The sequence below is a fragment of the Fistularia commersonii genome, chromosome 28, assembly GCF_037954325.1.
Source record: "Fistularia commersonii isolate RoL2024-O1a breed Wild chromosome 28, RoL_Fcom_v1.0, whole genome shotgun sequence".
Classification (NCBI taxonomy): Eukaryota; Metazoa; Chordata; class Actinopteri; order Syngnathiformes; family Fistulariidae; genus Fistularia; species Fistularia commersonii.
In genome coordinates, this window is record NC_141311.1 from 8,887,498 (window position 1) to 8,899,367 (window position 11,870).

Here is an 11,870-nt window from a genome sequence, read left to right on the forward strand (position 1 = left end):
TTGAGCCGGGCTTCAATTTCACTTCACGTTAATTGGCAAATCAATATGACAAAGACTTTTCCAGGGCAAGGTCACAGAGGTGAAGTAATACAATGAATAGGAACCAGGGGAGGGGGGGAGCAGTGCCCTGACTACACTCACGAACTAAACATAAGACTGAATAATCTGGGCTCTCGGGAGAACAAGAAGTATAACTCTGCGGGGTCGTTTTGCACTTTGCAATGAAAGCTGAGCCTGCGGGATTTGAGTGACTGCACTTTATCGATGACAGTAATAAACTCAAGATATTTTTTTTCCGAATATCAAAAACTGACTTCTTCCCAGCAAACTTTTTTTTTTTTTTTTTTTATAACATATTCACACTTTCAGGAGCTCTTTCGTGACCAGGCAGTGATTTGAAGTGTCTCTGCGCCGGGTCGGACGAGGCTGTGGGAGGATAATGTCTTCACGGTTTGTGGCTGATTTAATGACTCGGGTTGCTGGAGGTCTGTGCTGCCGATGCGGCGCTCACATCAGAGGGTGTAGGTGTCCTCAGGTAACTCCCCTAGGAGCTCATCCAGGCCGTCATCTGCGAAAAAGACCACGCACAGGAGAGAGGGCATGAGGTACCGAGTCCAAAGCGCCCAGGCCCGGCCACAGGGACAGGAAACAAAATGCGCCGCGGGCATGTGGTCGGAGGGGAGTCCCTCAGCAGAGACTCGAGTCCCGGCCCCTGGAGCTGGAGCTCCAATACGCCTGTCACATTGCTGCTCTGTCCTCAACCGCACGTGGTGGTAGTTTTACCAGAAATGCGCATGATAGCGCTTTAGAAAAAAAAGCTGATCCTTGCTTCTTTTAATTAAATCTTTTGACTGCAAAGTGGATTCCCCCCCCTCTTTAAACAATTTAAACAGCCGGAGTCATGAGAGGAAGATGAAGGATTTGGAGAAGTGATCAGACACCATCAAATGGTCTTTTGTGCATTTTGGTTTCTAACTCCATGCGGTTTGACCATGTTTTACAAAGGAACTCCTGAATGTGAATGACAGCTGGTCATTTTGTGTGTACCTGCGCCCCAGCCGGAGTCCTGAGGGCCCGAGTTTCCAGCAGCCTCTTGGCGGCCCCGGGTACAAGCATGTGCATTCCGCCCCCGGTCGTTCTCCGCCTGTTCCCCAGCGTCGTCCTCGTCGAACAGCAGCCGCATCCGGGATACCGGTGCCTGGGGGGCTGGATTTGAGAACCCGGGTTCCTGAATGCAGGCGTAGGGAAAACCAAAAAAATCCATTAGGACTGATAATTGCACGCAACATGTGACGGCAGGGGTATTCGCCTTGCTTACCGGGACCAAAGGGGGGAGCTGCGAGGAGGTCTGACTGTCTCCTTCGGGGGAGTAGATTCGGAGCATGTTGTTGGGCGTCACGTTCAAGTAGTGGTTACGGTGGGAGGGGGAGAACACGCCCACCTGTCCCGAGAGCAACCAGACTCATCTCCAGTACAGAGGAAAAAAACAACAGCCGTCTGCATTTGGGCGGAGAAAGAAATCCCTCCCGTCACAGATCCTCTTCGCTTACCTGCTTGAGCAGCAGGATGGCGCCGACCTTCAGCTCACTAGCTCTGTCCTCCAGAAGTTGCCGGTGCACCGTTCCCTGGATCTCTCCTGCAGCAAAGAAATAGCAGCGTTTAGAAGGTGACGCTACCAGTTACCGAGGGCATCCCGAATTTCAGCCGTTTGGTTTGCAACAGATGTGGTTGCAACAGGCATGTTTTCTCTTCCATAGCTGAGCCACGACCTCATGAACGGCAGCCACACCTCCAGTCTAACCAGCTCTCTCTCATCACAAATGAGACCACACACACACACACACACACACACATGCACTCCATCAGCCGGCCTGTTATGACACCAAGTGACGGCAATCACCATCACCGATGAGGACCTGAGTCCAGCTGTGGCAGGCGCGACATCAATTCCTGAGCGCTGCCAACGGGCGCTCCTCAGGTGAGGGCGCATGGATCCACTGGCTCAGCTCTGGAGGAACAGAGATGCTGCTTCCTGTCTGAGCAGGAAGGGGGCGAACTACATTGAGTGTGCATCTGTGTGTGACTTATCAAGCGTCTTTCAGGCAAGTGCTCGCAGATCCTTGCTCACAAACTTACCCCAAATCCCCTGCCTCACATGTGCACATTCCTTTATTCTCCTTTATGACACCATTTCAGACACCCTTTTCCTTGCACGATTTACTCATCGCCTTTAGAAGTAGCTGGGGACCATGAGCAACCGTTGCGACCGTGTGTATGTGTTTGTACCTGTTGGGTCTCTAAAGACGGCCTTGGCGTCAGCGTGTGTGTGAACAATGCTCTTCAACTGCACAGCCATGTTGGGCACCTTGTTCTTGACCAGCTGTTTGAGGGCAGCCTGGAAGGACGACATGCAAGAATCCGTATGTCACTTTCCTCCCCATCCGGCTCCGGGAGGAAACACGGCCCCCCCCCATCGCATGGTCGGACAGGATCATTCAAAACGACGCGCGTGTTATTCTCCAAATGGTACACACCCAAAAGCATTATTTGAAACCTGTTACTTCCTTTCCTGTGGCCACAGGAATATGTTGGGCAGGAAAAATGAAGAAACCAGCGACGCCCTCTGGTGTCCTGCTCACATCGGAATTGAGTTGAACTTAATATTTCTTACTTTTGCGTCAATGAACGTGAACTTTGGCTAAATAAATACCTATATTAAAAGTTCTCCGGCTGCTGTGGCTCTTTAAATTGACTGTAAATAAGACAACAACTCCACTGATTGAGACAAAACACCATCCCTGCTCAGTACTCAGAGACGCACAATCGAGTTCTGGCAAATTGCACCGATATATTTTAAGCCCCTTTAGTTCTGCTTCTCCTCTTTAGGATAATCCAACATGAACTCAGATCTGCCAAAGCATTCAGCCTTTAAAAAAAGATCTATATATTTTTTTTAAGTCGTACAAGAGGCGGCAGTGGATTTTTATTTATTTATTTAAAACAGATGTATCACCTTTCCTCACCGCCACGATCCTGTTGTTGATAAATCGATGTGCACACGGAGCAGGTGGTGCCTGACAAACTGGCTGCAGATGTAAACAGACCCTGTTGTTCTGGCAGCTCTTTAAAGTTTACTCGGTAACAAATCACACGGACGTGCTCGGTGGCATGCCGCGCAGGTAGGAAGGGACACCGGCTCCTGCAAGGCACGCGTCCTGGGCCTCCTCGGTGCAAACAGAGGCAACGACGGACTTCACAGCGTGGGGCGCCATGTTTACGAGCTCGCGGGAAGCCAATTATACGGCTCATGGTTACAAAACCCTCCAGCCGCGCTGTTAATTGTCCCAACTACACCGTCCAATATGACGGGATATATCGAAACGGTTTGACGTGAAAAATGATACTTGACTCAGGGGTTTCGATGTGACTTTTGGTTTTTGAGGAGACCTGACCTTGCGCAGGACCATGACCACGCTGTAGGAGTGCAGGAAGCACGAGGGGTTTCTCTCGTCCAATCCCATCTCTGCCTTCATCGCCGCCCAACCGCCACCGCTGAATTCGTCCACCGACATCTGAGAGCTGGAACCCTTGAAGTGAAGTTGGACATTGATCTGAGTTGCGGCACAGCCGAGCCCTTTCAACCTCTGAGTCTATATTTACTTTCTAATTACTCTGCGCCTCTTAATCTCACAGTTCAGTCAAATAACTGGAACACTTTGCTAAAAACTCTATGAAAAAAAATCTAATTTCAATTTCTTTTTTTTTTTTGAACAAAAGAGAAACTGACTGAACCAGAGGAATTAAAAATTAATGCAGAGGCCGGAGGCCACCTTTATATTTTTATAAAGTCTGTTATAGTTTTCTGCTTTCTCAAAATGAAGAGAAAAAAAGTAAAAATGATGAGATCTGAAAGAGTAAAAGAGCTTTCCTGGAATGATGTGTTGATAAAACTAAAAATGATTCTTTCTCTCCGGTCCCACGCTCACAACGGTGATTTTTCACAAAACGCTTCTTTGAATAAACGACAGGCGGATCATTTTTTTTTTCCCCACGGATCCCCGTCTCCAGAGAGGTTAAGGAATTACCTGGTCGGGCACCCGGGCCACGGCGCCATGAGCCGGCATCTGGGGAACTGACACAACAATCTGATCCAGGCTCTGACCCTGCGGCTGAGTGAAAAACGTGGAGTTATAACAATGCAGGTTTGGGGGAGGAACACAAACAAATCAGGCAAGAGGCAGGGTTAAACCTATACATGACAGCTGTCAATCACAGGGCCGCATATGGAGACACTCGACCATTACTACCTATGGCAAGTGTCCTCATGAATCTGCTGGATGTTTTGGACTGTGGGGGGTCCCTGGAAGGATACCAAGCAGGAGAAACCAGAGGGAAACGAACCCCTGAACTTCTTGCTGGGATTCTAGCCATTGCACCACAATGCAGGCATACAAGTTTTTATCTATTACTGTTATGTTTTTGCTTGAAACTCTGGCACAACAATTTCCTTTGGGATAAATAAAGTTTACCATTGCACCTACACAGGTCTACCATTGCACTATTAACACCCCCGATTTACACAACCATTACACGACATTTCTTTCCAAATGTAATTTCTTCAATGTTCTTTGAACATGAATCAGAGTGTAAAATTCTCAATTATTATATCACTGCAGAGCCATCAGCTTCTGTCCAATAGGACGCCGGCCAGGCAGAACTGACCCTGCAGCACCCTCTGCGGTTCAGGGGCTAACAACATGCAATACATCTACCAGCTATGTGATGCATACCTTTAAACTGTAACACACACACACACACACACACACACACACACACACACACACACACACACACACACACACACACACACAAAGACACGTTTATGCAAATATGAATTTTCACCTGTAAATATGTGCAGTTTTGGTATCTGCCCATTTTATAGTTGTGAAGATATTTATAGATGTGCAGCCATCTGTGCACATGTACAAATGTACAGTTTTTTTAATTCAAATTCGCACTTGAATAGCTTATTTATAGATGTTGAATCTTCTGATGTTTATGGTACCAGTGGTACCTTCAGCTGCTGGTCCAGGAAAAGTAAAGGGATTCTGATTCTGACATCTGCAGAACTGGTTTCCATGACTCAACTTAGGCCGTATAATCTCATGCATAAGCAATGAAGCGCTGGCTTGGACATGCATGAACAGTTGGGTTGGGAGGGCGCGGCTGGAAGATACGAACCTGCTGTGGCAGTAGACCAGCTGGGCCGGGGAAGCGCCGGGCCAGGGGCTTACAGGGGAAGGAGCGCGGCCTCTGCCTGGGGACCTTGCTGGATGCGGACACCAGCTGGACCAGGCGATTGGTGAGCACCGGTGTGCGGAGGGGATGCGGGCTAAGGGCAGGGGTGCTCGCGGGGGAGATGGTCTCGAAGAGACTGGGAGCCCGGTGGGAGGGTCCTGGAGTGACAAAGGATTTTACTGGCTGCTGCAGCCTCTGGACTGTCCTAGATGAGTGGAGCGGCGTCACGGAAGCCTTGTTTAGGCCTGGTAAATCAGCAGGGGTCCAAGGACGGCCAGGATTAGGAGACTCTACACGGGCTGATAAGTTACGATCGGCGAGTCCATGTGCAGCGCCGAGCTCCCCATGCCTCTGGATCCCTGCACAGGCTGGGGGCCGTAGTGATTTGGCAGAGGTGGCATGCTCACCCGCAGGTGGAGCAAGGGGAGGAGGCTGAACCGTCTGGCTGTCACATTCCTCCAGGTCAGCCAGGTTAATGTCCCAGTCATCGAAATCATCCTGGGCCACAGAGGACTTCTGCTGGGCCTCCACAACGTCCTCTTTCTGCAGCCTTCCCAATGCAGACGCGCTGGGTCTCAGCCCAGTGCCCCCCTGTTCCAAGCTCCGGGCCACAGCTAGTCCGGCCCCGGCAGAGCTCTTCCCGGCTTGCAGAGCCCGGTTTACCGTGGGCTCCCCGCGGGAGGCCGAGGGGGCCCGCAGCGCACAGGAGGACACGGCGCCCCCAGCATCGGCTGGTACGGACGCAGGAGGGGCGGGCCAGACGGTTCCGAGCAGGTCCTGGGAGGGAGGGGAGAGGAAGAGGAGGATCACGCAGATAGAAAACACGAGTTTTTTGAGGGGGGGGGGGACAAGTTAAGCAACTGGCGGAGGTGTGCTGGATGTCGGCCGGGGGGGAAACAAAATCACCTCATCGTCGAAATCCTCACCCAGACTGAACAGGCCGCTCAATTTGCAGGTCTGTAACAGAGTTATCGAGACCATTAGCAATTAGCGAGAGTTGTTAAACATCCGGGAGCCGTCTAAGAGCTGACATCGTCCCATTAGCATATGTTAGCACTCTAAGCTAAGAGGTTTTTAATGCACTGCCATTACCATCGCAGTTATGTGACGACGCGAGTGAAATCCGTCCCGACACTTTCATCAAACTTAGTTAGACACCTAAAGTGGTCCATGTCACAAGTGGACGCATTTGAAAAATTATGAGGAAAGTTCCGTGGTCTTCTGGTAGTAGCTTGCCTCCGCGCCGCACATTCAAATCTACGTCAGGGATGTTTTTCCTTTCAAAGAGTAAGCGAGCAGAGCGAGATGAATCCCCTCCCCTCCCATCATCACACCAGATTTACTTCCTGGATCGTTTTCCCAGTTTTCACCCATAATTAAAAATGAACGGTTTCGCCCAAGATTTGAGTCGTCGTCGGTTCCTCAACTCTTTTCAGTGAAAGAGTTATTTTTTTTCTTCTAATACAAATAATAAATCGAATTATTACCCACCTGCGCATAATACCCCGCCATGCACAAAATATCGATTTCAGCAGAAAATTAAAGGACACAACAATTGAAAAAAAGATGGGATAAACTTGGGCGTCTTTCGGCTCTATGGTTCATGTTGGAGGATATTTTGTAAATATAGGATATATTCTGCCACCTCGTGGTTATTTTGTAAAATACAGCTATCTGTTTACACATCTATTAATAGCTGCGCCAGGTTTGGATTTGGGAAACAATCTTGTGACTGCGACCACAAAGGAGCGGCATTCGACATGCGTTTCTGCTTTTCAATATTTTGCAGCAAGGGGACACTACTCATTTGAACATTGAAAGTCTCAGTTTGATCCCTAATTCATTGCACTTCCTGCAAAGGGTGAGTAGAATCACTGACATTTCTCTGAGAAGCTTTGTTTTGTTCTGTGGGCAGAAGATCTCTTTCTGCTGAGAGACTTGGTCATCTTACATTAAGAAATCAGGAAATCTTATTCATTTTTCTTTTTGCATCATTATTCTTAAATAGGTAAGTTGCCATGTCAAAAGACACATTTCCATTTACTTCTTCCTCACTACGCTCCCTGAGACTGGAGCAGGAGTTCCAGGAGTGGGAAGATGCACGGCGGGCATTGAGCCATCGGCGAGCCATGAGCCGGGCTCCTCTGCCAAGGGCTCCCAAGCCGCCAGAAAGGCAACAGCGCATCCAGGAGGTCAGAGCTCCCCGACCCCAGGTCCGCTGCAGAGACACAGCTGTCCACAATACATTCATGTGTGGGGACATGAAAGGTGTGTATGCAGTGCTGAAGGACCCTGCAATGGTCAATGCCCTGATGGAGACGGTGCACGATGAGATGGTCTGGGCTCCGGAGATGGGTAAGAGACTTCCCTGTAAACACCAACCTTTGTTTGGTCTGCTTTTTCATCACTAATGACATCCTTGTTCCTGTCAGGCATGTGGACGTTGAGCTCAAAGGTGAAACAAACATCACCCTTACGCCTGGCTGCGAGCAGAGGACACGCAGGATGTGTTGAAGAACTGCTGTTCCGTGGGGCCGAGGTCAATGCGGACCCCGGAGGCAGCACTGCACTCCATGACGCCTGCACTGGTGGTCACACTCAATGTGTCCAGCTGCTGCTCTCTCACGGAGCAGAGCCTGAGCTGGTAGATGAAGAGGGCAACGCTCCGCTTCACGTCTGCACCTCTCCAAGGTCCCTTCAGTGAGTGGTACTTTGAAACCAATTTCAAAATAAGGATTATTCCCACTCAGGATCACAAGATTGGTTTACCAATGAGAGCTGAAGCTTGATCTAAGCCAGGCCCTCTTTTTACCATCTGATAATGATAGACTGTTCTGGGGGCAAAAATACAAATTATCTTTAACAATGGGGTATTTTCTCAGTCAGCGGTTCAGCTAGAGCGCCAATATTGGGCATTTGATGTTTGCAGAAAAATATGCTTATCTATTTGAAAATGGAGTTTCAGACTTGAGAGTGAACTGCATTTTTTTCCACCATAAAAAGATCATGTCAAATGAAAAGATAACAAATCAATTACAGCACATTATAATTTAGATCATTTAGATGTGATATGGAGCTTTTATCAATTCAGGAATTGCAAATTTCTACTGTTTATAAAATGCAACAAACACCACTTGTTTTTTTATCCCAGTGTACTTTGGTACGAAAGTTTCCTGATACAAACGAAACTAAAGTGGTTGAATATTTCTTTTACCTTTTTGCAGTTTTACGCATTTATGCATTTATGGATTCCAGAATAGTTTGAAACTGGAACAGTTTCTACTAAATTTGTGCATTTTCTTCCAGGTGTGCTGAGTTGCTCCTAGAAGGCGGCGCAGACGTCAATGTGAGGACGGGGAAGTCGAGGCTCACACCCCTGCATGTGGCCGCTCTGCGGGGTCTGGAGGAGCACACGGAGCTCTTCCTCTCCCACGGGGCTGATGTTTTGGCCACGAATCAAGGGGGAGAGACCCCGCTGAACGCCGCATGCTCCAGGGCAGAGAGGCCTTCCGAGGCTGGCCGCTACCTTCGCGTGATCCAAAGGCTCCTTCACGCAGGAGCTGACCCGCGAACCGCAGGAAAGAAGCTGCACACACCCCTGCACAACGCCTGTGCAAACTGCAGCCCTAGGATTGCGGACCTCCTCTTGCAGAATGGAGCCAAGCCAGATGTTGCAAACAGTGCAGGATACACACCGATGGACTGCCTCTTGCAGGTAGCTAATAAAGGCTAGGAGGATTTTCCCAGAGTGTGAAACGACAAAGAATTACAGCTCAGGAAGGCAGTCATCATGCAGGGATGATTCCAGCGAGGCAGAGGAATAAACCCTGTTTTGCTATTTTTCTTAAAGGTGGTTGAAGATTATCCAGACCAGCAACCTGAAGAAATTGCACGGTCCCTGCTGAACCACGGCGCCAAGCCAGTCTCCCCAAAGGTCGGGTTTAAGTGTCCTCAGCAGTAGAGCATTTCAAAGGAACATTTAATACTTGGAGGAAAGCTGTCAAATGCCTTCGGGATTCTGACAGTTTATAAAAGAGTTGAAAACAAAAGTAAAAGTCACCGACCTGTTAGGGCATTTTCTTTCAATGTAAAACAACTTTGTACTGTTTTTGTGGAAGACAGGATATGATACATAAAAAAAATACCATCGACTTAAAGATACCTTCTACTTATTTTGTAGTTTTCTTTTAAAACTTGTCTATCATCAAATGCAATCATTAAAACCATGTCATAGAATTGTGTGACTACCCAATATACTCCAAGCCTTGCTGTTCTGAGTAATAGTACTGAAAAATACAACATTTAGATATATATTCCATTTGACTGTGAAGCTTCCTGAACAAGAAATGCTTTATTTTTATTCTCTAGATGCTGAAGCACTGTGCCCTCTCTCCTGCCACCCTGGAAGTGCTCCTGAACTCCTTCGCAGTGATCCCGCCCATCGATTGGCTTGACTCCCTGTCCAGCAAGATCTACGATGTAGGCCCTCTCCACTATCAGGTCATCCTCCCAACTGTTCCGTCTCACATCTGCATCTCTTTTTCTCTCCTCCTCATCTTAGAAACACCCCAGCTTCTTCGACCTAGTGCGACAGCAGAGCGGTCAGCCTCGCTCTCTGCAGCATCTTTGTCGCTGCACTTTGCGTCAACATTTCAGGGACCGGTGCTACAAAGCAGTTGGTAAACTGGACATTCCCCGCCCCGTAAAGGATTTCCTGCTGCTACAGTACAACGGAACGCTCCAGTGAAACATTTTGTGTCGTACATATGAACAACTGGGTAGTTGAGAACGTTCAAATACTTTTAATGAAAATGCTTTTGGGAAGCATCTCTGTGTATGTGTGAAGTGATTATGATTTAAGTTTGTTTCTTGAAGACAGTTGGTCAGAAGGGAAACATTAGTTCTGTTTAGATTATTCACTTTGTGTTTAAATAAGAATAAATGTATTATTTATGTGCTAAAACATAATTGGATTGCATTTCTGGCTCAAGAGGTACTGAATGAACTTTTCTGTTGAACACACAGTAACTTACAAAAGTGGTGGCAGGAGCACACAGGTGAACTACATCTTGTATAGTCGATGTAACATGAACGGGATCAGAGACTGCAAACTAGTGGTAGGTGAGAGTCAAACTCATTTTCCCAAAGGGCCACATCAGCATGATTGCCCTCAAAGGGCTACCTGTAACAATGACAGTATAAATGTAACTAAAAATAAGCAAATGTAAAATAAATGTAACTACTCCTTCATTTGAAATAACTCTTGAATTTATTGTTTTTTCAAATCCAAAATGTTACATCTGAATTCCCATCTTTCTTGAAGCAGCCTTCCATCTCCATCAAGTTTTTTTTCTTGGAAATTTAGAGATCTTTTGTATTTCTCAATTCCATTGTTGAAAATGGGATCGATGTGGATACACTGCAATCCAATGGCGGGATGCCGTCACTTTGCAGGTAACATGATCTGGATGAATTGTGGGAAATGCAGTTTATCAATGCATGTGTTGGACTTAAGACAATCAGACCTTTTAAGATGTTCCCATGGGCCACATAAAAAGACATGCCGGGCCACATTTGGCCCGTGGGCCTTGAGTTTGACAAATGTGTGACAGGGGGTGTGTAGGTCAACTGATTGTAAGGAAGATGAAGAGGACTAAAGGCAGAGCAGAGGACAAAGTGGTGGGAGCTGAAAAAGGTAGTGTGTTGTTTTGATGCAGTGTAATGTGAAGGTAGAAGTGGCAAAGACCACACAAAGGGCGTATGATGCCATATTGGACCGATTGAGAGAGAGACGTGCAGGTTGGGTTGATTAAGGATAGAGAGGGAAATGTGTGACAGGTGCCAGAAAAGGTGATGGAAGATGGAAGGAGTATCAGAAGTAGCAGAGATTAGTAAAGGTGAAGTGAGGAGTGCATTGAAGAGGATGGAGAGTGGCAGTTGGTCCTGATGATCTTATGGCGGTATGGAAGTGTCTAGGAGAGGTGGCAGGTTTGACTAGATCACATAACAGGATGTTTGAGAGTGTGGGGATGCCTGAAGAATGGGGGAGAAGTGTAATTGTGGCTATTTTTAAGAACAATGAAGATGTGCAGCGCTGTCAGCGTCCATCGAGGAATAAATTTACTGAGCCATACTGTCCAATTACAGGCAGAAGTCAGCATTCATGCAGTATTGATGCAGATGCAGTATTTGCTTTGAGAATGCTGGTAGAGAAGGTCAGAGGGAGCTATCTGCATTGTCTATTTGTAGACCTAGATGACAGGGAGCCAAGGGCAGAACTGTTGCGTGAGGAAGTGTGAAGTGGCAGAGTAGAATTTTAGACTGGTGCAAGACATGTATGAGAGCTGTGAGACAGTGGTGAGGTGTGTTGTAGGTGTGATGGAGGAGTTGAAGCTGGAGGTGGGACTTCATCAGGGATCAGCTCTGGTACCCTTTTTTTTGTAGTGTTGATGGACAGTCTGGAAGATGAAGTCAGACAGGAATCTCCACGGACTATGATGGTTGCAGATGACATTGTGATCTGTAGTGAGGGCAGGGAACAGGTGAATGAAAATCTAGAGGTAGAGCTATGC

At 47.6% G+C, this 11,870-nt stretch overlaps 2 protein-coding genes across 4 annotated transcripts; one reads left to right on the forward strand and one right to left on the reverse strand.

The window, feature by feature from the left end:
- Positions 1 to 287: 287 nt before the first annotated feature.
- Positions 288 to 6,562, reverse strand: hrob (homologous recombination factor with OB-fold). Of its 2 annotated transcripts, XM_086176004.1 has the most exons (11): positions 6,391 to 6,562; positions 6,205 to 6,255; positions 5,706 to 6,075; positions 5,242 to 5,456; positions 4,086 to 4,169; positions 3,453 to 3,587; positions 2,287 to 2,395; positions 1,551 to 1,636; positions 1,319 to 1,441; positions 1,048 to 1,228; positions 288 to 568 (listed from the first exon to the last, which is right to left on the reverse strand). In XM_086176004.1, exons 1-11 carry the CDS (start codon positions 6,391 to 6,393, stop codon positions 513 to 515), a joined length of 1,413 nt encoding a protein of 470 aa, XP_086032130.1. In that variant the 5' UTR covers positions 6,394 to 6,562; the 3' UTR covers positions 288 to 512. The 2 variants fall into 2 exon arrangements, with proteins under 2 accessions (XP_086032130.1, XP_086032129.1); XM_086176003.1 differs by having other exon boundaries at positions 5,242 to 6,075.
- Positions 6,194 to 10,261, forward strand: asb16 (ankyrin repeat and SOCS box containing 16). Of its 2 annotated transcripts, XM_086176006.1 has the most exons (8): positions 6,194 to 6,253; positions 7,088 to 7,159; positions 7,307 to 7,653; positions 7,731 to 7,998; positions 8,605 to 9,013; positions 9,149 to 9,232; positions 9,667 to 9,777; positions 9,860 to 10,261. In XM_086176006.1, the coding sequence occupies exons 3-8, from the start codon at positions 7,317 to 7,319 to the stop codon at positions 10,043 to 10,045; spliced, it is 1,395 nt and encodes a 464-aa protein (XP_086032132.1). In that variant the 5' UTR covers positions 6,194 to 6,253; positions 7,088 to 7,159; positions 7,307 to 7,316; the 3' UTR covers positions 10,046 to 10,261. The 2 variants fall into 2 exon arrangements, with proteins under 2 accessions (XP_086032132.1, XP_086032131.1); XM_086176005.1 differs by lacking the exon at positions 6,194 to 6,253 and having other exon boundaries at positions 7,027 to 7,159.
- Positions 10,262 to 11,870: the final 1,609 nt, after the last annotated feature.